Source organism: Carcharhinus amblyrhynchos, chromosome 7 (genome assembly GCF_965287045.1).
Source record: "Carcharhinus amblyrhynchos chromosome 7, sCarAmb.v2.hapA, whole genome shotgun sequence".
In the NCBI taxonomy this organism is placed as follows: domain Eukaryota; kingdom Metazoa; phylum Chordata; class Chondrichthyes; order Carcharhiniformes; family Carcharhinidae; genus Carcharhinus; species Carcharhinus amblyrhynchos.
Window position 1 is genome coordinate 66,512,793 of NC_137330.1, and position 23,526 is coordinate 66,536,318.

The 23,526-nt window shown below is 39.3% G+C and overlaps 1 protein-coding gene across 1 annotated transcript in view; it reads left to right on the forward strand.

Moving 5' to 3' along the window:
- The window catches only part of LOC145345017 (uncharacterized), a 101,045-nt gene that overhangs the window by 28,171 nt on the left and 49,348 nt on the right, over positions 1-23,526 (forward strand). Inside the window, exons 9-16 of the mRNA XM_080192521.1 lie at positions 1,325-1,345; positions 2,859-2,903; positions 3,948-3,968; positions 5,948-5,992; positions 8,517-8,561; positions 11,875-11,919; positions 15,250-15,276; positions 16,111-16,134. Of these exons, the coding sequence (XP_080048647.1) occupies positions 1,325-1,345; positions 2,859-2,903; positions 3,948-3,968; positions 5,948-5,992; positions 8,517-8,561; positions 11,875-11,919; positions 15,250-15,276; positions 16,111-16,134 (273 nt within the window). The remainder of the gene's footprint in view (positions 1-1,324; positions 1,346-2,858; positions 2,904-3,947; positions 3,969-5,947; positions 5,993-8,516; positions 8,562-11,874; positions 11,920-15,249; positions 15,277-16,110; positions 16,135-23,526) is intronic.

Below are 23,526 nucleotides of genomic sequence, written 5' to 3' on the forward strand. Positions count from 1 at the left end.
TCAGTAGGTTAGTGAACTAGCAGAAGTGAAAATAGACATTTCTTCAGCAGCAGCTGCTGAAAATGTACATATGAGAGATTTAATTGCAGTTCAGATTTGGCCAACTAAGGCTTCCTCATTTTCCTGGAATTATGGCAAGTTTCCTGCTAGAACCCCAAGGAATGTTGGAGCCCATGTTTATATTACTGAGCAATGTTGAAAATACTTGATAAAACAAGTTGCAGCAGAGAATCCACCATTTTTTCTCTGTTCTTTCATAACTATTAAGTTCTTTTTTCCTTGCAAATGCTGTGAAAGGCAGCACTAGATCTGACATTTTGCAGGATTCAGTGATGGGCTAAAAAGATTGTGTGCAGTATAATCAAATGTGTCCTGCATGACACTTAACCACTTAAGAGGTTTAGTGTCGCCCTGAACATGGACACTTCTCTGTGAAAGTAAATCCTCTAGATCAGGTATTAGAATGTTCAACTTTGGGAAGCATGTATCATCTAGATAAAAAGGACAGAATTTTCCAGCCGTTTGTGCCAGCAGGAACTTCTGGTCCCACCAATGGTGCACCCTTGCCGTGGCTTTCCCGGTGCCAAGGGATGCATTCAATAGGAAACCCCATTGACAATGGCAAGACCACTTCCACCGTTGTGGAAATCCCACAAAAAGAGAGTTTTGTTTCTTAATTGTGTTTCAAAATGGCATGACTTGAAAATATTGCACCCAGAAAACACAACATGCCTTCATACTTGAATAGAAACAATGTGCAGGTATACAGGGAAAAGGCAGGAATGACATTAAGTCACGGTGCTTGTTTGGAGAGTCAGCATAGATATGATGGACTGAATGGTCGTTTTCATTAATATCAAGGAGCAGATCTTTAATATCAAGGAGCACGTCAATGGGTTTTAGAAATCTATCTAGTTGGATTCTAGGAGCTTGAGCAAGAAGTGTAAACCAGTAGAATGAATTTATCAGCTGTTGGCGACCAGTAGCAGAAGCATCTTGACTGTCAAGTACAAATTCCCATCTTGAGTGTCAAGTGGAAAATAACAGACACCTGTGGACATGAACTATGTGATATCATCAAGGTGCTTTTAAACAATATGCCAGAAGCAATTTTACCCACTAAAGGCCAGATTCCCCAACCTCACCTCCAACTGGGATTCTCTGTTCCTGCTGCCATAAATGAAAATTTGGCTGAGTGCCAAATTCTCCATTCTCTCTGGCAGTAGCAGCGGGCATCAACAGGTGGAAATTTGGGCCTAAGTTATATTACATGTAAAAAAAACACAATTTTATGTCAATCTTTTATCATTCTTTTCCTAAACAGCAGTAAAGCCCAAAATAAAAAGTGAGTGATTTTTGTTCTACAATCACTTATTATTTTTCAGTAATTTATTTTTGGGATTAGAGCTTTCCATTCTTTTGCAAATGCTGTGGAGTTAAATGTGTTGAATGAGCTGCTGGTAATGACAAAGCAAATGAGTGATTGAATTGTTTGATTACAGCTGTTTTAATATTCTGATAACTTTTAACCATTCACTGAAAAAAGTTATTTAAATTAAATTTGCAATATTTTTCTGTTTGACTCAACATCACAACAACCCAACAATTATCTCTTTACAAGTATATTGCACTGTGCCTTGTATAGAAAATTCCTGACTGCCAGGAGCATCAAGGAAATGAATTTTGGCCCAAAAGCTGGGTTTTCAATGTGTTAGGTTTCAAAATGGAGATAATTGACAGTCAAAATAGGATTTAACTATGGTTCCAACCAGCATCAAACTATACGATAATTAAATTCATTAGCATTTGATCCAAATTACATGTTTTTTGAGCAAGATCCATTTTTGGTTTTCATCTCGTTTTTATATATTTGCACATACACAACTCTGATGAATATGGATTCGTAGAATGTGATGCTGTAGCATCAACTCATGAACAATGAAAGTTATTCTTGTTACACACAAGAGATTTTCACCACCATTTCCTTGCAAGGAAAGGTGCTGTAGAAATGATTATCTATGCTTAGAATGTTGACTCTTGTCAATAGTGTATTCCTCAGCTTAGATTTGGAATGTGCATACTGTACCCCACAATAAAACAAAATGTGCTAGGTTCTGTAGCACCTATGGTTTCAATCCATTTGACACTTAGCCTGTTGCTCAGGCTATAGATTAGGGAAACTGCATCTACTTTGGTACTTCACCGCAGTAAATTTGACATTTTCTTTGGCATAACCATTTCCTTGCAGGGTATCCATCTTACTTTGTTGCAATCTCTGCACCAGGTCCTTTAACACCTTCAGTAAATTTTAGATGTATGCTGTTTTGGCCATTCTTTCTTGCATTCTCCATTCATCCCTGCAACTATATCTTTGACTACAATGAATACTCATCTTTTTAATATCAAGGAGCAGATCTTTATGAGCTGTTGCCTCACCAGATTTCCTGTTCAGAAAAGAAGTGCTGCTGCCTAGGCTTTGCACACCCACTTTTTCATGTATTGATTAAATTGAGGAGGTAGGCAGTCAGCTTTATAAAATTCGTTGCTGATCACCTATTTTTCTATCTGCACATTCTTGCATGTGTCTTCAGCTGAAATGTACAATTTATGATTTGCACAGAGGGAACTGGGGCTGTCAGTGGTTGGATGATGAATTTAAAGTGATATTGGGATAAATGTTTTCATCTGATCTTAAAAACAACAATGAGGGTGTAACTAGTTGCCTTTTTTCCACGAACATTTCTTCCTCATTATTAACTCTTTCATGTATAAGAATAATGTATTAAAATATGAGATTATCAATATTCATGTGCAATTAAATTATGATTAATATTGAATCTAATTCATTAAATTTTCAGGGGCAGAAACCGTGAAGCAAACAAAACCAAAAACTGTAGACAAAGGTACATAAGAATTAATCTGATGTGGTCTTTATGCATTTATCTAATGTTGCAGCTCTTCTTTATTCCAATACTAAATGTGTAAAATGACCAGAGAGTCTCTGGGTTTGGATGGGATATCATATCTAGCAATCCTGATTCCAGTTTACTTCTCCTGTTGGCAATGGAAAGAAAAGGGAGATTAGAATAGTTAAACCAGTGATACTCTCCATAGGTCAAAAGTGCAAAAATGATTTGAAAATCCTGCAATAATAAAAGTAAAATAATTAACAAAACTACGTCCAAAATAAAGTTTGACAAGCTATTCTGTTGGACAATTTGAGCAGTAACCTGAGTACTGGTGATTAATTTATAGAATTCACACGTTAGTTATGCCTGGTGCATCCCAAAAAGTGACAGTAGGAAAAGGATGCACAATCCGCATCTGTATCTTTATCCAGCTTTACAGTTTGTAATTTTGAATCTGCTTAATGGTGTAAATGGGTGATATTGTGTCAGTCACACATTATATCTTTCTCCTGATTTGCACTTGTGTTGAAATCAAGAGATTAGTATATGGCGAGAGATATTTAAGGGCAGTTGAATCTGTGTTGCCCATTTTAGATGATCAATCAGAGTGGGAAGGCTCGCTGTAGATTGGATTGGAAGAGTGGGACTGGGAGAATAGGGGGAAAGCTCCTTTGAGATGGGTCCCTGACACCTTCTCGCTCACTGGGGAAATTTTCCAGGGGTGCCTGGGAAACCAGACAGGCTGCCCATATCAATGACATGGCCAACCAATTAAGATGATTAAAGCCCCAAATAGGTATGATTTTGTGGCCTTGCCTACATTTTTTCATGATTATCTTTCAGTAGGTTAGTGAACTGGCAGAAGTGAAAATAGACATTTCTTCAGCAGCAGCTGCTGAAAATGGCACATATATTTACCAATCAAAAGAGGAAAAATAATGACCTGCATTCAGATTGGTTGAGTACTGTTAACGCACATTCTCTTTCAAAAATCGATTGACATTTTTACTGAAGTGTTATTACGCTTTTCTTAAACAGCTGTAAAGCTAAATGTAACAAGTGAGTGATTTTTGTGAATATTTTATTCTTGCTGTCTGTTGCAGAGTTAACTCGTTAGCTTACACAAGAAAACTGGGCATGAATTTTCAACTTACAGCACTTCTGATTTTTGGGATAGTTTTGCTGAATGAATTGAGCCCTTGATTTGACACAAGTTTCTTCTTGTTTATTTGTATAATCAACATGTACACAATGCACTTTAAGTGTTTCACCAGCAACTGAAGACTTGCTACAGTTTAGTTCAATATGGCTGTTCTGTTAGGATTTTACCAAGAATAATGACCAAGCTCCAGTCTAACTTAAATTTAACAACATGTCCATTCATTAACTTTGATACAAACTTGGTGCACTGTGCCTTGTATATCTGATTAAAATTAGGCTTGTGAAATGGCGTAGTTAGTTTTCAGTGTGCTACATTTCACTGTAAAAATGATGATAGTGAAAAGGAAGTTTGTTGTGGCTAACGTCAGTGTCATAACAATATGATAATTGTATTAATTATGTTCTGATTCAGATTGCATGTTCATTGAGTAAACTGCATTTTTGGTACTCACATTTTTCCCAAAAAAGTATCACATGATTTGTGCTCTCACCTGCTATGGTCAGGTTATTAGGGCTAACTTTCTGTAGCAATTGTTCACACTTTCAACATTTGTAGATAACTGTGAAAGTTAATAGTTGGTATCACAAACAGCATGCATTTCAGTGTATCTACTGTAAAAGACCCCTTCAAACAATGTCCATGTTTTTCATGTTAGCTATATGAAGCTTTGCACTTCACATTTGAATTTAGACAACTGTGTCCCAAAGTAATACAGAATATGGAAATATCATAACTTTTTATTTATTCGTCGAGATACGACTAAGTTTTTCTACATGTTACAGATATAGGAAACTCTATTTACTCCATTAGTTCTCTTCTGTAGTCTGTTTTATGTTGACCATTTTCGTCCAAGAGAATCATCTTCCTTAGTTACACCTTCTGCATCAGGACTACTGGGTCATATTTAGTAAAGAGACATTTCTCTGCATTCCTTTTTCCAGATATCTTTGGTTGCACTCAGTTTTAGTTTTTTTTTTGTATCTCATAGCATCACAGAATCCTTACCACGCAGTAGGAGGCTATTTGGCCCATTGAACCTGCACCAACAATAATCCCACTCAACTATCCCTGTAACCGAAGTATTTACTCTGCTAATCCTCCAAAGACTAAGGGGCAATTTAGCATGGCCAATCCGCCTATATGCACATCTTTGGACTGTGGGAGGAAACCGAAACACTGGAGGAAACCCATCCAGACATAGGGAGAATGTACAAACTCCAGAAAGACAGTGACCCAAGTTTGGAATTGAACCTGGGTCCCTGGTGCTGTGAAGCAGCAATGCTAACTGCTGTGCCACCATGCTGCTCCTTGGTCACCTTTCATCTTTGCAAGTTTAACTTTTGCCAGAATGAAAATTATTATTTTTCTTATTGACAACCTTGAAGAGCTGTTGGCTTACCTGACTTTTTGAATGCAAGCAAACCACATTAATGCACAGGTTCTCACTACCTACTTTTCATGTTTAAAAACTGATTAAATTGGAGATGATACAGGCATGGCATTTTTCACATGGGGAATTTTTTAAAGTGCCTTACAATTGCAATCAGAATCATGCCACTGGGGCCAATGCGATTTGCACCAGCTTTCGTGCTGAAAGTGATACTGAACCAAAATGTGGGAAAATTCCACCCTAGATTTATTGCCACTGGAAAACTTTACTAGCAACCATTTTTGGGGCTACTGCCCCCTCATTTCTGTGCACAAAGCAATTATTAATCAGATTAAAACATCCACATGTGTTTTAATGAATTAATTATTGCATGTATACATTATGTATGATGTGCATGTATCTTATGAGATTAATAACTGATTTATAGTCATGTGTAATATGAATGATAAATTTGGAAATTAATTTACTTGTTCTGCAAATGTTTAGAGGCAGATGCCATGAAACAAGTGAAACCAAAACCTGCAAAAGAAGGTAACAGAAAAGTTCAACCAATGAGATATTTAAAACTGCTGTTAACCTCAGAGCTCACCTTTCTTCCAATGCCAATTGTTAAATCTACAAATGATTCTCTGGGAATAGTTGGGTTATTAGGGGTAGAAATTTTCCATCCCGCCTGCCAGAGGAATTGTCACGGGCAAACAGGAAATTTGGTGGACCATTTAAAGGTCTGTTGACCTTGGGATGAACACAGTAAGAAGTCTCACAACACCAGGTTAAAGTCCAACATGTTTATTTGGTAGTAAAACCCACAAGCTTTCGGAATGCTATTCCTCATCAGGTGAGTGGAGAGTTCTGCTCACAAACAGGGCATATAAAGGCACACACAGTTTACAGAATAGTGATTAGAATGCGAGTCTTTCAGCTGCGTTTACCCTAGTCCAACACCGGCATCTCCATATCATGACCTTGGAATGGGCATGGCTGGAAAATCCCACCCACAGTCTAGCAGTCTGCACTCCAATATTCTACAAACCTGGATTATGGAAAGAAGATGGAAGTGCGAATAAAGACTTTTTGCAATCTTTTTGCAAGATTGAATGGTGGGTGATAAAGATTGCCTTCTGCGTGATCAAATGTGTTGTGCCCAGTATTTTGCTACTTCTGAGTTTATTATTGTTGTATACATGGATACTAGTTAAATTTCTGAATCTTAACATTTGTAAGTAAATACTTTAGAAAGGGAATTAGAATTATCAAATTTGGAAAGCAAGTATCACATAGATATAAATTTAATTCAGTTTCTCACTATTCTACATGTACAATTTACAACAATATAACTTCTTACCTGTTTTAGAAACCAAGCTTTGGAAATTTTCTCAGTGGTGTCCATGAGTGGTTGGGATTCCAGGAATATGATCAAACATTGTAAGGCAGTAGAATGGATTTAGTGAATAGTAGCAGAATGTATTTTTAAGAGACGTGCACAAATGAGCAGTGTGATAGTATCAAGGTACTTTTAAACAATGTGTCAGGAGTAATGTTACCAATCAAAGGAGAGAAACATTGATGCTACATGTCGTTATCATTCCAAAAAAAATGAGTTCCCAACATTAAGGAACCTAATCTTTCAAAAAAATCCGCAATGTTATCTCAGATTTTTGTAGTTGTCTAAAGCAGTAGTAAAGCCCAAAATAACAAGTGAGTGAAAGTTTTATTCTTGCTATTGTAATTTATTTTGGATTAGGACTTTCATTCCTTGCAAATGTTCTAGGTGTAAATGACTAGAGCTGCTTACCTATACAAAGCAAATGAGTGCATGAATTGTTTGTTTAGGGCTGTTTTAACATTCTGATTGCTTTCTTCAGTGAATGATTACAAACTAAACACTTCAGTATAAGATTGCATTTCAGTTAGGCTGATTCAAGCAATAAAGACCAAGCTTCAGGATATTCCATTCACTGTTTAGTTTGACTCTACATCAAAACAGCCTCAACAATTACTTTTTTTGTAAAAACAAATCTGTGCCTTGCACACATGAATGCTGACTTGTCCCTAGGTGGAATTCAGCTGTTTGGTCACAAACCTAATTTTCAGAATTCAGAATTTTGAAAATCAATGGAGACAAATGACAGTCAAAATAACCAGCTCCATAATTTTATTATAATTATATTAATAAGCTTTTGTTCTAAATTGTACATTTTTTGGGTGAGATCCATTTTCAGTACTCTTCTCATCTATAAAAATCAGCGCATCCTGGCCTCACTCGGATTCTTAGAGCAGTTTCTGCAGCAACAATTTATACTTTAACCACTTGTGTGAACAGTGAAAGCTATTTTTGTTGTCACAAGAAGTTTGCACTTCAGTTCCCCTGCTGGAAGTGATGCTGCAGAAAGGGTGCATGTTTTGAAGGCTGACTGTATGCCAATTTGCATTTCCAGCTTTCATTTAGATCAGGAGCCCCGGAACAAAATTAAATATGCAAACTTCAATGTCAATATGTTTTCACATCACTTCACACGCTGCAAAACCTCTTGCTACAGCTATAGATTAGGGAAACCGCACTGATTTCCATCCAACCAGATTTGACATTTTCTTTGGGAGAACCATCTTCCAGGGCATCCTTAGTGAAAGGAATCTTCCCGCATTCCTGTTTATAAACATTTTTGGATGCAGTTTTTGCCACTTATCCTGTGATTGGTCATAAATCATTTGTGCAAATACATCTGTGGCCACAATGAAAATTCTTCTTTGATTTTTATGGCAGGTATCTGTTGCCTCACCATATGTCTTGTCTATAAACAGCAGTCCTGCTGTCCATGCTCTGGATCTCACTTCTGATACATACATAATTGATTAAATTGAAGAGCAACCAACTTAGAAAGTTCATTGCTGCTTGCCTTCTTTTCTATCTGCACACCATTAGCCAGTGCCTTGAGCTGATTTTTAGCACCTAAAGTTTGCATAATGAATTTTCTGGTTTGTTGTATATTCATGTATTATACAATTCAATTCTGATTGATAGTAAACCTAATTCAATTATTCGTTAAATGTTTAGAGGCAGAAGCTGTGAAGGAGGTGAAACCGAAACCTAAGGAGAAAGGTATTACAAAAATTAAACTAATGAAAAGTACTTTAACCTCTCCACTCTCCTTTATTGCTAAATGTATTAAGCCACCAGTGAGTCTCAGGGGATGGGTGCGTTGTCATATCTAGCCCTCCAGATTTGTCCTGTTGGCAATGGAAAGAAAATAGAGATTTGAGAATCTTATGATAATCAAGGTCATGTTAAAGTACAATTAAAATAATAAAAATCTGGCAAGTTTAATTCTTGAAGAGTTGAATGCCAACATGAGTGTTGGTGATCAATTTGCAGAATTCATACTTGTATCTGGTGTGCTGCAAGAAGTGACAGTCAGTATAAGGTGCAGCATCAAATGTACTCTCACAGTTGGAAATCTGTCTTTGGCAAAAAGTATAAATGGAGTGACATTGAGACAATTATACATTATACATGAGTCCTTTTTATTTGAAGTCAAGAGACTCAATATCGGGACAAATGTTTAAGGGTGGATGAATCCCTGTTGCATGTTTTACACCTCCATCCAAAATTAAAATTTATCTAAGTTTAATAAAACCATAAAGCTACATATAAACAATATGCCAGGAGTGGACATTTATGAACTAAAGGAGAAAAACTGTATGATGTAACACCTAATCATCATTCAAAGACAAATTAGCCCAACATTTGGTAGGAAACTTTCTCTTTCAAAAATCAGTCAATCTTTCTACCTCATATGTTCATTTTGTTTTTCCTTGAACAGCAGTAAAGCTGAAAACAAGAAGCGAATGACTGTTGTGTAGATTTTATTTTTACTGTTTGACGTAGAGTTAAAAGACTAAAGGAGCTGGCTTATACGTAGCAAACTGAGTATGATTATTCATTTTTAGCGTTTGTCATTTTTTGATTGCCTTGCTTACTGAATCAATGTTGGATTTAAAACAAGTCTATTTCCCTTATTTATGTATTTGTGATAACCTTCCACGAGGTCCATGGTGAATCATTGATTGATCTCCCTTTTGGGCTTGTTGAGTATGAGCCCCCCTAGTAACAGGCAGTGGCCTGCCCAGCTGGAACTCATTCCTGGACCTGCCTTATAAAAGACTCAGGTACTGGGCCTGTGGAACTGTAACCTTACACCACAGTAGTGGTTTTATTTTGCATTCTGTGGTGAGCTATGTCCCTTTCCATTTGGGCTTCCTGAGTCATGACTGTACTTATAGACAAAATATTGTATTTAATATAAGGCACAATGTTCAACTGTTGCACCCTCAAATAAACAAATATTATGCATTAGTGTAATGTGGCTCTTAAATTTGGGTGTTAGAAACAGTAATGTGCAATCTGTAGTTTATTTTTCCTCACTATTGGACAATAAAAGCTGACCTTTACCACCTCACCTCCTTTTGAATGAAAATTTCCTCAGCTTGAATCAACACTACAAAGATCGTGGCAATTGGTTTTCACAAAGACATGTTGCCCTGTATTATAGTCCAGAGAGCCAGATGGTGAAGGATAGAACTTAAGCCAATCTTTACACACTTTTGTAGGCTTTTATTTACGGAGATATACGTTACTTCCTCAAACAGCAACCACAGTTTCGGTCTGTTCCTGTTTCTAGAGGCACAAATGAAACCCCAGTTCATGTCCACCACATATTTACAATTAATATACCAGTAACAGAATCCCTTCCCTCTCACTAAATAAAAAATAGCATTTACATTTATATACAACCAAAATTTTAAAACAAATTCAAAGACTTTCCCCTTCCATCCTAAGCATCATACTATAAGATAACCCTCCTCTGGCATTTATGCCCTTGTGCACTTATTCCAGAGCTACTTTATTTAATCTCAACCAACATATTTAAAAGCTGTGCAAAACTGACTTGCTCATTTTAAATTTTACTCTTATTTTATCAAAAATATTTTCCTGTATTTCACAGTACTACTATAAGCAATCATCAACTTTTCATCATTAAGCTACCCTAAAGATTTTTCCTTGCAATTTTCAGAAACGTTGCAAGATCAGCTTTTAATTGAACAGAACCTATTTTCGGCAAAATGATCCTCACTGAGAAAAATATCCTAGCCTGTTAGCATCAATCAGGCTATGGACACATTTGTTTAGTTTTCCTCCTGCATCTGCTGCCTCTTTGGGTAGTTTCAGAAATGCTTCTCTTAGAAAGGTATCACTCGGCAGAAATATATTCACTTCTGCTTTTCTACAATAAAGCACACTGTAATAAGGTTTGTCCATGCTTTGCATACTGGCTCTGTGGAATCATAGCTAACTGCTTTGATTTCTCTGATGAAATTGTGCTGCTGAATAATATTTTAACACAACAAAATCTTATGCACTTTTTTCTCTTCCTTTACTACAAAGCATTTTTCATTGCTGTGGTTCTGGAAAATGCTATTTACCCTACTGCCTCCATCGAAGCAGAGTTGTTCTCTACTTTAGTGGTCACCTACTCCTCCCAATAAGGTCACCTTTTCACAATGCTGCTGCTTCAGGCCATTATCAGGAGGTGTCTTTCCTATTTCTTGACAATATTTGGATTCATGTAGCATTGGCTATGTTTGCAGTAGTTGATCACTGTAAGCATTAACTTTCCTGCAACAAACCCCCCTTTTTATTTAATGGCAAGCAATTGCTTTTTAAGGGCTTCTGCTGTACTGAATGATCTGCCCCACAGAAAACTGTGCTTTTGTTGTTTTGATGTTGACAAAATTGACCAGCTTTATTATATTGACCCAGACCTGCCTTCAATTACTTCGGTACACCTTGAGGCAATTTGTACAATTCGTTGTAGGTGAAAATTGCACTTGTGGTAATCAGATTGAGCGTGTTAAAGTGGCATTGGCGTCTAAATAATTTTGCATGACACTTTTCATAAATAACTATGAGATTCTCACCTAGATATAACTTCTCTGCACAGCACAACTTCTTGTGAAAGAAGCAGTAAGTGGATGCAACTGACAGCCTTTTGGGGGCAACAACCACCTCCTATTTAATGTAATTAACAATTGCATTTGTACACACAATGGCCAGAATTGCCCAGCTGTCCACACCAGTGAGATCTTCTGGTCTTGCCAACAGTGCACCCCTGCCAAGGGATTCTCAGTGGCGTGGGGCGCAATCAGTGAGAAATCCCATCGACAGTGGCAGGATCAGAAGATCCCGCTGCCGTTAGTGTGCTGCCTCCCATCACAAGAAAAATACCATAGGGAAGTCAGAAAACCTCCTCTAGTGTATCTAATGTATCCCTTATATGACTAATGATGTGCAATTTCCATGACAATCATGATATCATTAATATGCAATCTATTTCAATTGTTCATTAAACGTTTAGAAGTAGAAACCTTGAAGCATGTGATACCGAAACCTACAGAGAAAGGTAAGGTGAAAACTAAATCATTGAGCTATTGGTGTGTTTCTCTAACTTTTACAGTACTGTCCTCCTTTGTTCCAATGCTAAAAGAACAACATTGCCAATGAGTCTCTGGGGGTGGATGAATAGATGATCGTATCTAACAATCTGCACTCCAGTTTACTCCCCCTCTTAAGCAGTGAAAAGAATGTGGGCGATTAGACCAGTTAAACCAGCGATTATTCAAGCAGGACTATCTTGTAAAATTATTTAAGTAGTTTGTAAAAAACTCATGGCATAGTATAATTTAAAAATCAAAACAGGAATTATATGTAGACGCAAATATATCTTTGTGCACACATTGCTCCCAATCATTCACAGTGCCACACAGGCATAAGTAGTGGATTGGTTCAAAGTGGATAAAAATGAATAACCCTGTGGAATTACAACAAATCTGCAGCCAGTGAACAAATGATGCCAAGGGAAAGCAAAGGCATTCTAAAGAAAATTGCTTTTGACAGTGCATAACTTGCTTTTACGAATCCTGCCAAATTGACGAGAAGTTTCTTAGAGAATTAAAATAATTTAAGGCTGAAAATCTGCAGTTAACTGGGTTGCTGGAAAGGTAGCTCTAACTACCAGGAGGCATTTGGGAAAAAGGCAGCCTGCATAGATTCGTAAAATGAGCCAGATGAAAAAAATTGAACGCCGTTAAGCTCAAGGCCACTTTTGTTGGCGCTATGTATAAGATTCGCTAGAGTAGAGTGATTATGGCTCCAGGAAAAAGAACTGTCTATTCTTAATGTCAGCTTCTGGGCTCAATAAGTCATTCCTTTTGCTAAGTTTTAAAGGAGCTACTCCATGTCGGGAATGTTGGGTGTGGTGTCAATAGTTCCTGAAGGATTTCCCGTCTATTAAAATTAATCAGTGTAAAATTCTGTGGGTTAGATTTGGATTGCCTGAGCAAAGAGTTGACATCAGAGTGATTGAAAGAATGGTTTTCTTCTATTTTGGAATGTGGTTATGTGGTTCTGTGCTTCTGGTTTATTATTGCCCTAAATCTGGTATCCATTTACTTGATCTGCGCATATATTAATCATTGTTTAAGTAACTTTTGCTGCAGAGCAGCCAGTTTGCAGTGCAATTTTCCATGTTTTTATCTCAATTTTATTCACGTAATCCTATGCAATGTTCCCTCTAATTTAAAATGACATTGGGTTACACGTTGCTTTGACTACATCGGAACTCTGGCCACAGTCATCTTGGGTAGGATCCTGAGATTGACAGCTAGAATACATCTCTCATATGTGAGGCCACTCATAACTTGTAAAGTGAGACTCCATGAAACACATAAAAGACCTTTCAATAATGAGACTGGTAGGAAATTCTCAAAAACATCCCAGGAGATGTTTAATCTTTTTTCTGATACTCCTCCACTGAAATTGTACTCTAACATTCCTCATCGCTTTTCATTGGGTTTATCCAATTAACTTGGGCTAGATGCCTTTCATTTCTCAAGTATTATAGTCTTTCCCTGTTATCCTTGACTTCATTTTCTTAATCTATTCTGACAATAACCTCAATTCAGATTGTTTAATTGAGCCACTGTGCTACTCAGTCCATTCGACTGCTTTTGTACCAATTTGTGAAATAGCTGTGAATGCATCCTGTGAACTCTTCCTCAACTTAACCTCCATTGCTAATTGAAAACTTTTAGGTAGATAAAGATCCCTTAAAGAAGATTTTTTTTGGCAACCATCCATTTTACACACCACAACAAAACTGAAAAAATCCTCTTTAACTGTTCTGGGACTCTGTCAAAAATCAGTAAGCACACCTAATTTTAACGCTGTTTTTCCTTTTCAATGCCAAGAACACCAAAGTGTAAAATATGCCCTGAAATTAATAACAGCATCAATTTGCATTTGTAAGGGTTTAGTCTGAGATGTCCTATTGAACAATAATAATGTTTACACTTTATAGTGAAAGAATGCATTGTGTGACACCATGATACAATTATCATGCTCTACGTGTCTTCATGTGCGAACCAATAAGAACATAAGAAATAGGAGCAGGAGTAGGCCATCTAGCCCTTTGAGCCTGCCCTGCCATTCAATAAGATCATGGCTGATCTGAAGTGGATCAGTTCCACTTTCCCACTTTCTCCCCATAACCCTTAATTCCCTTGTCTATCAGAAACCTATCTACCTGTAGCTTAAATATATTTAGCAAGGTAGCCCCCACCATTTCAGTGGGCAGAGAACTCCAGAGACTCACCACCCTTTGAGTGAAGAAGTTCCTCCTCAACTCCAATCTAAACTGCACCCCCCTTATTTTGAGGCTATGCCCTCTAGTTCTGCTATCCTTTCTAAGTGGGGAGAATCTCTCTACCTCTACCTGATCTATCCCCTTCATTATCTTATATGTCTCTATAAGATCCCCCCTTAGCCTTCTAAACTCCAACGAGTACAGACCCAGTCTATTCAATCTCTCCTCATAGGATAACCCCCTTATCTCAGGCATCAGCCTGAGATGCCTGTACTCATTGGAGTTTAGAAAGCTGAGGGGGGATCTTATAGAGACATATAAGATAATGAAGGGAATAGATAGGGTAGAGGTAGAGAGATTCTTCCCACTTAGAAAGGATAGCAGAACTAGAGGGCACAGCCTCAAAGTAAGGGGTGGGGGGGGCACAGTTTAGATCGGAGTTAAGGAGGAACTTCTTCACTCAAAGGCTGGTGAGTCTCTGGAATTCTCTGCCCATTGAAGTGGTGGAGGCTACCTCGCTAAATATATTTAAGTCACGAGTAGATAGGTTTCTGATAGACAAGGGAATTAAGGGTTATGGGGAGAAAGCGGGAACGTGGAACTGATCAACTTCAGATCAGCCATGATCTTGTTGAATGGCGGGGCAGGCTCGAAGGGCTAGGTGGCCTACGCCTGCTTCTATTTCTTGTGTTCTTATTGGTTCGCACATGAACACACGTGGAGCATGATAATTGTATCATGGTGTCACACAATGCATTCTTTCACTATTAAGTGTAAGCATTCTTATTGTTTAATAGGACGTCTCAGACTAAACCCTTACAAATGCAAATTGATGCTGTTATTAATTTCAGCTACACTGTACTAAGTATAGGTTCAGGAACTAGAACAGATACTGCAGGCAGTATTCATACATTATGTGCATTCTGCATGGTAAAATATGGTCTGGTTGTCTTTTTTAAATAATTTTGTATTGATTTCTCTTGTGATCAGATTAGAAAGCCAAGGTAAGAAAGAAAACTCTAGTGTCAACCTTTCATTCTCATCTCTAGTAATTTCCAATTCACTTTGTCACCTGATTTTTTTTTCCAGCCAGTTCAACACAGCAAAAAGCAGCAAGTATGTAGTTTGGACACACTAAGAGCATGTAATAATTAGGTGCATGCTACTTATATAACCAAAAAAGTTTGTTCGAAATCTGCTGGGAAGGAGCACTGGTGACTAAATGCAAGTGAAGTGCTCAACTCAGCAAATTACATTTGGCAGCAACATCAATGGGAGATTTAAACAAATATATGTGGCATAATCCTAATATATCGATTTGAGATTGACATCTGATGTAGGCAAATTGATCATTTCAGAATCTGTGTCTCTCTAATGAATTCTAAGATAAAAGTTCAACAAAGTGCTTGAAGTGTATTAATGCACAAACAGTGCACCATAAACCAATGTGGTATTCTCGATTTGTGATTTTTTTTCAAATTACTTGAATTAACTTTGGTGTGTCATACAGAGTTTTGTTCCTTTTGCTTCATGCCTGTAGTGCATTCAAATAATCATTTTAAGTCTATTTAGTTTTCTCCTGCTTTTTTGCTCGTCTGCTTAATGCTTTCTGTGCCAACCAATTATGCAGATTTTTGAACGTTAATCAATTAAATGTTATTGTGTCAAACAAAATGTGATAAGACAAAGCAGCAAAATCTCATTCTATGATTTCATTCCCAGAGAAACCTTCTTCAGTTGAAGTAGAAAGTATGTATATTCTGAGATTTCAAATCTGGTTTAGCTTCATTTGTGATGTGTTCCATTTATGTGTCTGTGAAGTAAAAAAAAAACAATCAGTTTTCTAAATTGTGGTGCAGTTTGAACTCAGCACAATTATAGTAAGCTGTCTGTGTATTGTCCATTTTCTCTGACTATTATGCGCAATATTAATATTTACTTTTTTTTTAGGTTCTGAACTTGCTGCCAAATCAGGTACAAATACAAAAATTGTGATTTAGGCAACTTTTGTTTTAATCATTAATGACATCCAAATACAGAAATGAAATTCTATAATGAAGCGTTTATGAAAATGAGTAGTTTAGACGAGATACTAGCTATATTGTAACTATAGAGGGTTTTTTAGTTAGATCATGATCTGATACCGATTGCTTGCAATTCCTACACTACGTGGGGACTTCAGAACACTTCACATGCCTTGGGTAACCATGTGTGTGGGATGTGTCTCAGGTTGAGCTCAGCATTTCTGAGTTTGAGGGCAGCTGGAATCAGTGCAGAGCATCAGGAAAAATGAGCATTTATTGAATTGTATGCTTTAGAATGTGGCCACAGACAGTAAGCATTCATAATAGTAGGAGTGGGGCGGGGTGGGGTTGCCACTCCCAAATGCATTGGAGGCTGCAGTGAGTGTTGAAGCCTTGGAGGACCGTAGCAGAATTGGACAAGGAACTTTACAGGACAGAACAGCAAAGAATAAAAATGCAATTGTAATAGAGGACTCAGTAGTAAGGGATAGACACATGTTTTGACTAAATGCCATCTCAGGTGGGGAAAGAAGAGTGTGGCCCACCAAATCTGCTGCCAGCCTTTCCCACTACATTTTCTTGACATTTAGTCAAAATAAGTTCTGTAGGCAAATCCACACATCACACTAGCAGGGCAGGCTCAGGTGCATCCCAAATTAAAAACAAAGGGACCACTCCCACCCCACCAAAGACACTGGACCCACCCAATGGGCATGGGACCGCCTGGCCCCACGGACAAGGTAATTCCCCCCTCAGGCACAGAGACTCACCCTACAGACACCGGAACCCCAATGGAAACCCCGCTTCCCTAGCAGTGGCCCCTGACTGGGTTGGACACTGACCCCGGTACCGCCCAGGCACTTCCCTGCATTGTCCCCAGGGCAGTGCCAGGGTATTCCTGCCTGGACATGATCCTCCACCAGGGTCTGTTCATACAAAGGTAGGTACCAGTTTGCCAGGTCCCTGCTGGTTCAGACCTGTTGTAAGCTCAACCTACATGATGTCACGTCAGTGGAGGGCGGGGAGAATTCCTAACACTCTCCTAACATGGGGGGATGATTCAGCAAGGAAGCCCACTAATTGATCTTTATTCAATGCATACGTTGAGACTGTTGAAAAGAACTGAATACAAACACATATTTCAATCTGCAGAATAAACACAATCATGCTTTAGTGAGTCACCACTCATGACATAAGAATATAAGAACATAAGAAATAGGAGCAGGAGTAGGCCATCCAGCCCTTCGAGCCTGCCCCGCCATTCAATAAGATCATGGCTGATCTGTCGTGGCTCAGTTCCACATTCCCGCCCTCTCCCCATAACCCTTAATCCCCTCGCTTATCAAAAACCCATCAACCCGCGTCTTAAAAATATTTAGCGAGGCAGCCTCCACCACTTCAACGGGCAGAGAATTCCAGAGATTCACCACCCTTTCAGTGAAGAAGTTCCTCCTCAACTCCGTTCTAAACCGCCCCCCCTTTATCTTGAGGCTGTGCCCCCTAGTCCTACTGTCCTTTCTGAGCGGGAAGAGTCTCTCCACCTCTATCCTATCCATCCCATTCATCATCTTATATGTCTCAATGAGATCTCCCCTCATTCTTCTAAACTCTAACGAGTACAAGCCTAGTTTATTCAGCCTCTCCTCATACCTCAACCCCCTCAACTCCGGTATCAGCCTAGTAAACCTCCTCTGCACTCCCTCCAAGGCCAAAATATCCTTGCGTAAGTACAGCGCCCAAAACTGCACACAGTACTCCAGCTGCAGCCTCACCAGTGCCCTATACAGCTGCAGCAAGACCTCCCTATTTTTATATTCAATCCCCCTCGCTATGAAGGCCAGCATCCCATTAGCCTTCCTGACCACCTGCTGCACCTGCCGGCTGGGTTATTGCAACTCATGCACAAGGACCCCGAGGTCCCTCTGCACCGTCGCCTGCTGCAGTTTTTCGCCACGTAAGTAATAGTCCTTCCTACCATTATTCCTACCAAAGTGGACCACCTCGCACTTGCCAACATTAAATTCCATTTGCCAGTTCCTGGCCCATTCGCCCAGCCTATCTAGATCCTTCTGCAGACTCTCCACACCCTCCGCGCAATTTGCCGTTCCACCAATCTTGGTGTCATCAGCAAATTTCGACACCATACACTCGGTTCCCTCCTCCAGATCACCTATATAAATGGTAAATAGCTGAGGCCCCAGCACTGACCCTTGGGGCACTCCACTAATCACCAACCGCCAATCCGAATAGCACCCATTGACCCCCACTCTCCGCCTCCTATTAGACAGCCACGCTGTTATTAGGGGAGTATGCTGAGAATCGCATGCCACTGGTAGTGTTGTCAGTGGCAGCTGATTAGAAAACAAGCCCAAGATTTTTCATCAGTTAACATTAGTGGTGGAAAATCACAAACTTATAACTTTTTAAGAAACGTTTCAATGTGCTAATGGCATGAATGAAAAGCTCATACTAAGATTTCGACTGCAAATAGATTAATTTTGGTGGATTTGTAAATAAAGAAAGGTTCTTCATACTTTATGACTATTGGGTGGAATTTTTCCATAATTTGTCACTGTCAGACACTGACTAAAAATGGTGTGTGTGTGTGTCTCACCAGATGTACTGCCGAATTTTCAGCCCAGATTTTCTGTCACTCTGACACAAAAAATAAATCAGGTTTACACCATCATTCTGGTGGGATGGGGCCTGACAGCACTGGCAAGGTCAGCTCCACAGAGATCAGGGTGCCATCTTTAAAGGGCGCCCTGATCAGAACTGACCTGAGCTAAACTCCCCTAGATCCCCTCCCCTCACTCCTCCGCTACCACAAAGCTATCGGTGGCTCTTTCCCCCACCGCCTCCCCCATTCTTCCCCTCCCCATAATAGCATAATTATCAGGAGATCTCCCCTGCACCCCCACCACACAATTATAAGGGGCTCTCTAACACCTGCCCCACCACCAGACATAACAGGAATGCCCAACCTTCCTTTCCCCTACAATTGGGCCCCCAAAAAGCATTCCTTGGCACTTCCCCGGCACAATCTGACACTGACATTTTGGCACTGCCAACTTATGCCAGGGACAGTACCCAGGCATGCCCTTTTCCTCCAGGGACTATAGTGACTTTGGCACCCTGTGCAGAAACCCCGTTTCCCATTTTCCTTAAGCTGTTGTAGATCTCGTCAACATAATGTCACATCAGCAAGGTTTGAATTTTTGGTAAGGGGATTCATGCAGCATGTAAAGAACAAAGAAAATTACAGCACAGGAACAGGCCCTTCAGCCAAATCTGTACTAACTATGCTGCCTGACTTAACTAAAACCCCTATCCTTCCGGGGACCATATCCCTCTATTCCCATCCTATTCATGTACTTCTCAAGATGCCCCTTAAAAGTCACTACCTTGTCTGCTTCCACTACCTCCCTCAGCAACGAATTCCAGACACCCACTACTCTCTGTGTAAAAAATCTACCTCGTACATCTCTGTTAAACCTCGCACCTTAAACCTATGACTCTCGTAATTGACTTTTCCACCTTGGGAAAAAGCTTCTGACTATCCATTCTATCTATGCCTCTCATAATCTTGTAGACTTCTATCAGGTCTCCCCTCAACCTCAGTCTCTCTAATGAGAACAAACCAAGTTTCTCCAATCTCTCTTCATAACTAATGCCATCCATACTAGGCACATCCTGGTAAATCTTTTCTATACTCTCTCTCCAAAGCCTCCACATCCTTCTGGTAGTGTGGCGATCAGAGTTGAACACTATATTCCAAGTGCAGCCTAACTAAGGTTCAGTATCATGACTTGCCAATTTTTAAAGTCAGTACCCCAGCCGATGAAGGCAAGCATGCTGTATGCATTTTTGACTACCTTCTCCATCTGCATTGCCACTTTCAGTGACCTGTGTACCTGTACACTCAAATCCCTTTGCCTATCAATACTCTTAAGTGTTCTGCCATTTACCGTACATTTCCTATCTGTGTTAGATCTTCCAAAATGCATTACCTTACGTGTATCCAGATTAAATTCCATCTGCCATCTCTCCGCCCAAGTCTCCAACTGATCTATATCCTGCTAGATCCTCTGATGGTCCTCATTGCTATCTGCAAATCCACCAACCTTTGTGTTATCCGCAAACTTGCTAATCATTCCAGTTACATTTTCCTCCAAACCATTTATATATATATACATATTATATATATATATATATATATATATATATAACAGCAAAGGTCCCAGTGCTGATCCCTGAGGAACGCCACTTGTCACAGCCCTCCACTGCTACCCTCTGCCTTCTTTGACCGAACCAGTTTTGTATCCACCTTGCTAGCTCACCCCTGATCCCATTCGTGTTCACCTTCTGCACCAATCTGCCATGAGGGACCTTGTCAAAGGCCTGATTAAAGTCCATGTAGACAACTTCCATTGCTCTACCCTCATCAATCATCTTTGTCACTTCCTCGAAAAACTCGATCAAGTTCATGAGTCACGACCTCTCCTTTACAAAACTACATGACCTCCCCTTCATAATTAAATGTAGGCCCTTTAATAATATGCAAAGCCATTAAAATGTATTTAAATGAGATACCCCACCTTTGTGGCAGTTTTTGGAGCACTGGAAGGGATAACTTAAATAAATCTATTTTCTGTTTCTTTCCACTATCTAATATGAAGCTGATTTAGGAAGTCTTATTTTTAATTAAGATGCAGTCACGATTCAGCAGAAATATCGCAAACTTTATAAACAAGAATTAAGCTATTACATTATCACCACAGAAACAGCCCACATTATTTAAAGTGTGTGTCTACTTAGAGATTTTCGGTTACCTCAGGGAGGGGAAAAGATGGGGATTTGTAAAGTAGATCAGTTCTTCCTATTCTTTTATGGCTATTTGCAAATTAAACATTTTACCTCAGAGGATAAAAGGTCTCAAAAGTGCATAACTCTACATAAGTGATTGCAGCAGTGTAAAATCTTGAAGAGTGATGTTAGCTCACACTTGCAGGGACATTATTGCTGAAACTACAATAGCTCCTTCTCAAGACTCAAATGCATTACATTCAGAACAGCACTTATATGTCTGAATCCACTTACCACTCATATAATAAATTGGTCTGACCTTGCACTGAATACTTTCAGTTAAATACATTGCTTAAATTGATTGAATGTACAACACTAGATATGCTTGGCAAGCTTCATTCTATTATGAACATTGTAATAAAGCTTACATTCATTCCTTCAGCAATGAAATTGGAAAGAAAAGAAAAATCAAGTAATTAAAATGTGCTTTATGTAATTGGTGTTCACAAAAAACTCTTCTGTTATGAATAGATGCAGGAAAAGCAAAGTCAGGAATCTGTTTTTCAGAGCATTGTGATTTTAAAAGTCAACCAGTTAACAATTTGCATCGTATGGCGGTCAGTTCAATTGTATCTTTCTGCCTATAGTTGATACCTGAAAAGTACATGCAAAAGATCAGAGGTAACTTGTACAGAAACCCACACACAAGAGAAATGTTTCACCAACCTCAGAAACTGGATATTTCAGCCTATAAAATGGACAAACTCCACCGTGCTGCTGGAGTACTAAGTGTGAGCTGAGACAGAATTCCACCTTCTCCTTTGACCCTCACTGTATCATCATCCCAAATCCTGGCTGAGGTGGCCAATTTGAAAGCTGAGATGGTTACCCTATGTTTGCAGATTTGTAATAGGGCACCTATGTGGAAATAAAGCATAACCACAGAACAGCAAAGACTACTCCGAAAGATGATGTCAGAGCTAGGCTCAAGCCAAACAGACAACATAGTGGTTAACACAGCTGCCTCATAGCGCCAGGAACATGCAGCATTGGGTAACTGGGTGGAGTTTGCATGTTCTCCTCATGTCTGCGTGGGTTTCCTCCGAGTGCTTCAGTTTCCCCCCACAGTCCCAAGATGTGCAGGTTAGGCAAATTGACCATGCTAGATTGCCCCTTAATGTCACAAGATGTGTAGTTTAGGTGAATTAGTCATGGTAAATGCTCAGGATTACAGGAATAGGACAGTGGGGAGGGGCTGAGTGGGATGCTCTTCTGGAGAGTCAGTGAAGACTCAATGGGCCAAATGGCCTATTCCTGCACTGTAGAGATTCTACGATTCTTCTAAGTATAAAAGTTGACCTATTTCATTTGTGATTATTAATCAGATACATTTGTGTACTTCAGTATATTTTGAACATTGCTCAAGATAAAAATTACCAGTGGTCGGGTGTGAGAATTTTCTACTCTCTTGTACTCAGCATTAGCCTCAAGCACTCAGATCAATTTAACTTGAACCAACAATGTTTAGCTTTAATCCTACCCCTAGACTTGCTCACGAAAATCAAGGCTGACACTTCATTGCAGTGCTGAGGGAATGCTGTGTGGTCTGAGGTGCTATATTTTGCATGATATGTTAACATCCCCACTCTCAGATGGACAGAAAATATTTAATTGCAACATTTTAAAGAAGAGCAGGTGAATTATTCCCCCAGTGTTCAGGCCAATATTTATTCCTCAATCAACATCGCTAAAACAGGTTATCCAATTGATAACACATTGTCTTATGTGGAAGCTTGCAGGATCCACATTTCCTACATTACAACAGTGACCACACCTCAAAAAGTGCTTTATTGACTGTAAAGCACATTGATATGTCATGACCACAGCATGTTCTAATGAAAAATCTTTTCTTAAACCAACTCTAATCTCATCAGAGTGCCATTTATTGTATAATATGATTCTTTTCTATTTCCGATGCATAATCATAGAATCACTACAGTATAGAAGGAGGCCACTTTGGCCCATCGAGCTAGTACTGACCATAATCCCACCCAAAGCCTATTCCCATAACTTTCATTTTACCCTGCTAATCCCCCTGATATTAGAGTCAATTTAGCATGGCCAATCAATCTAACCTGCGCATCTCTGGACTGTGGGAGGCAACCGGAGGAAACTCACACAGACTTGGGGAGGATGTGCAAACTCCACACATACAGTGACCCAAGGCCAGAATTGAACCTGGGTCCCTTGCGCCGTGAGGAGCACTGCGGGGGTCCTGAGCTTTCCAGCAAACTGCAGGCTGACAGATCATGCCCACGGCACATGCACAGAGGCCTAGAACCATCAGACTCTGAATGAATAGGCTCTGCCCCCCCAAGCTTTTCATGATATTCATGATTGTGACCTCTACATTGTACAGAGTGGGGAGATTCAAGTGTGAACTTCCACTGAAAAAACAATCATGATTTACATCAGTTTGCCCATGAATTTGATACTTAGAACTTTTGTGGGAGAGTCACCCCTGAAGTGTCTGAAC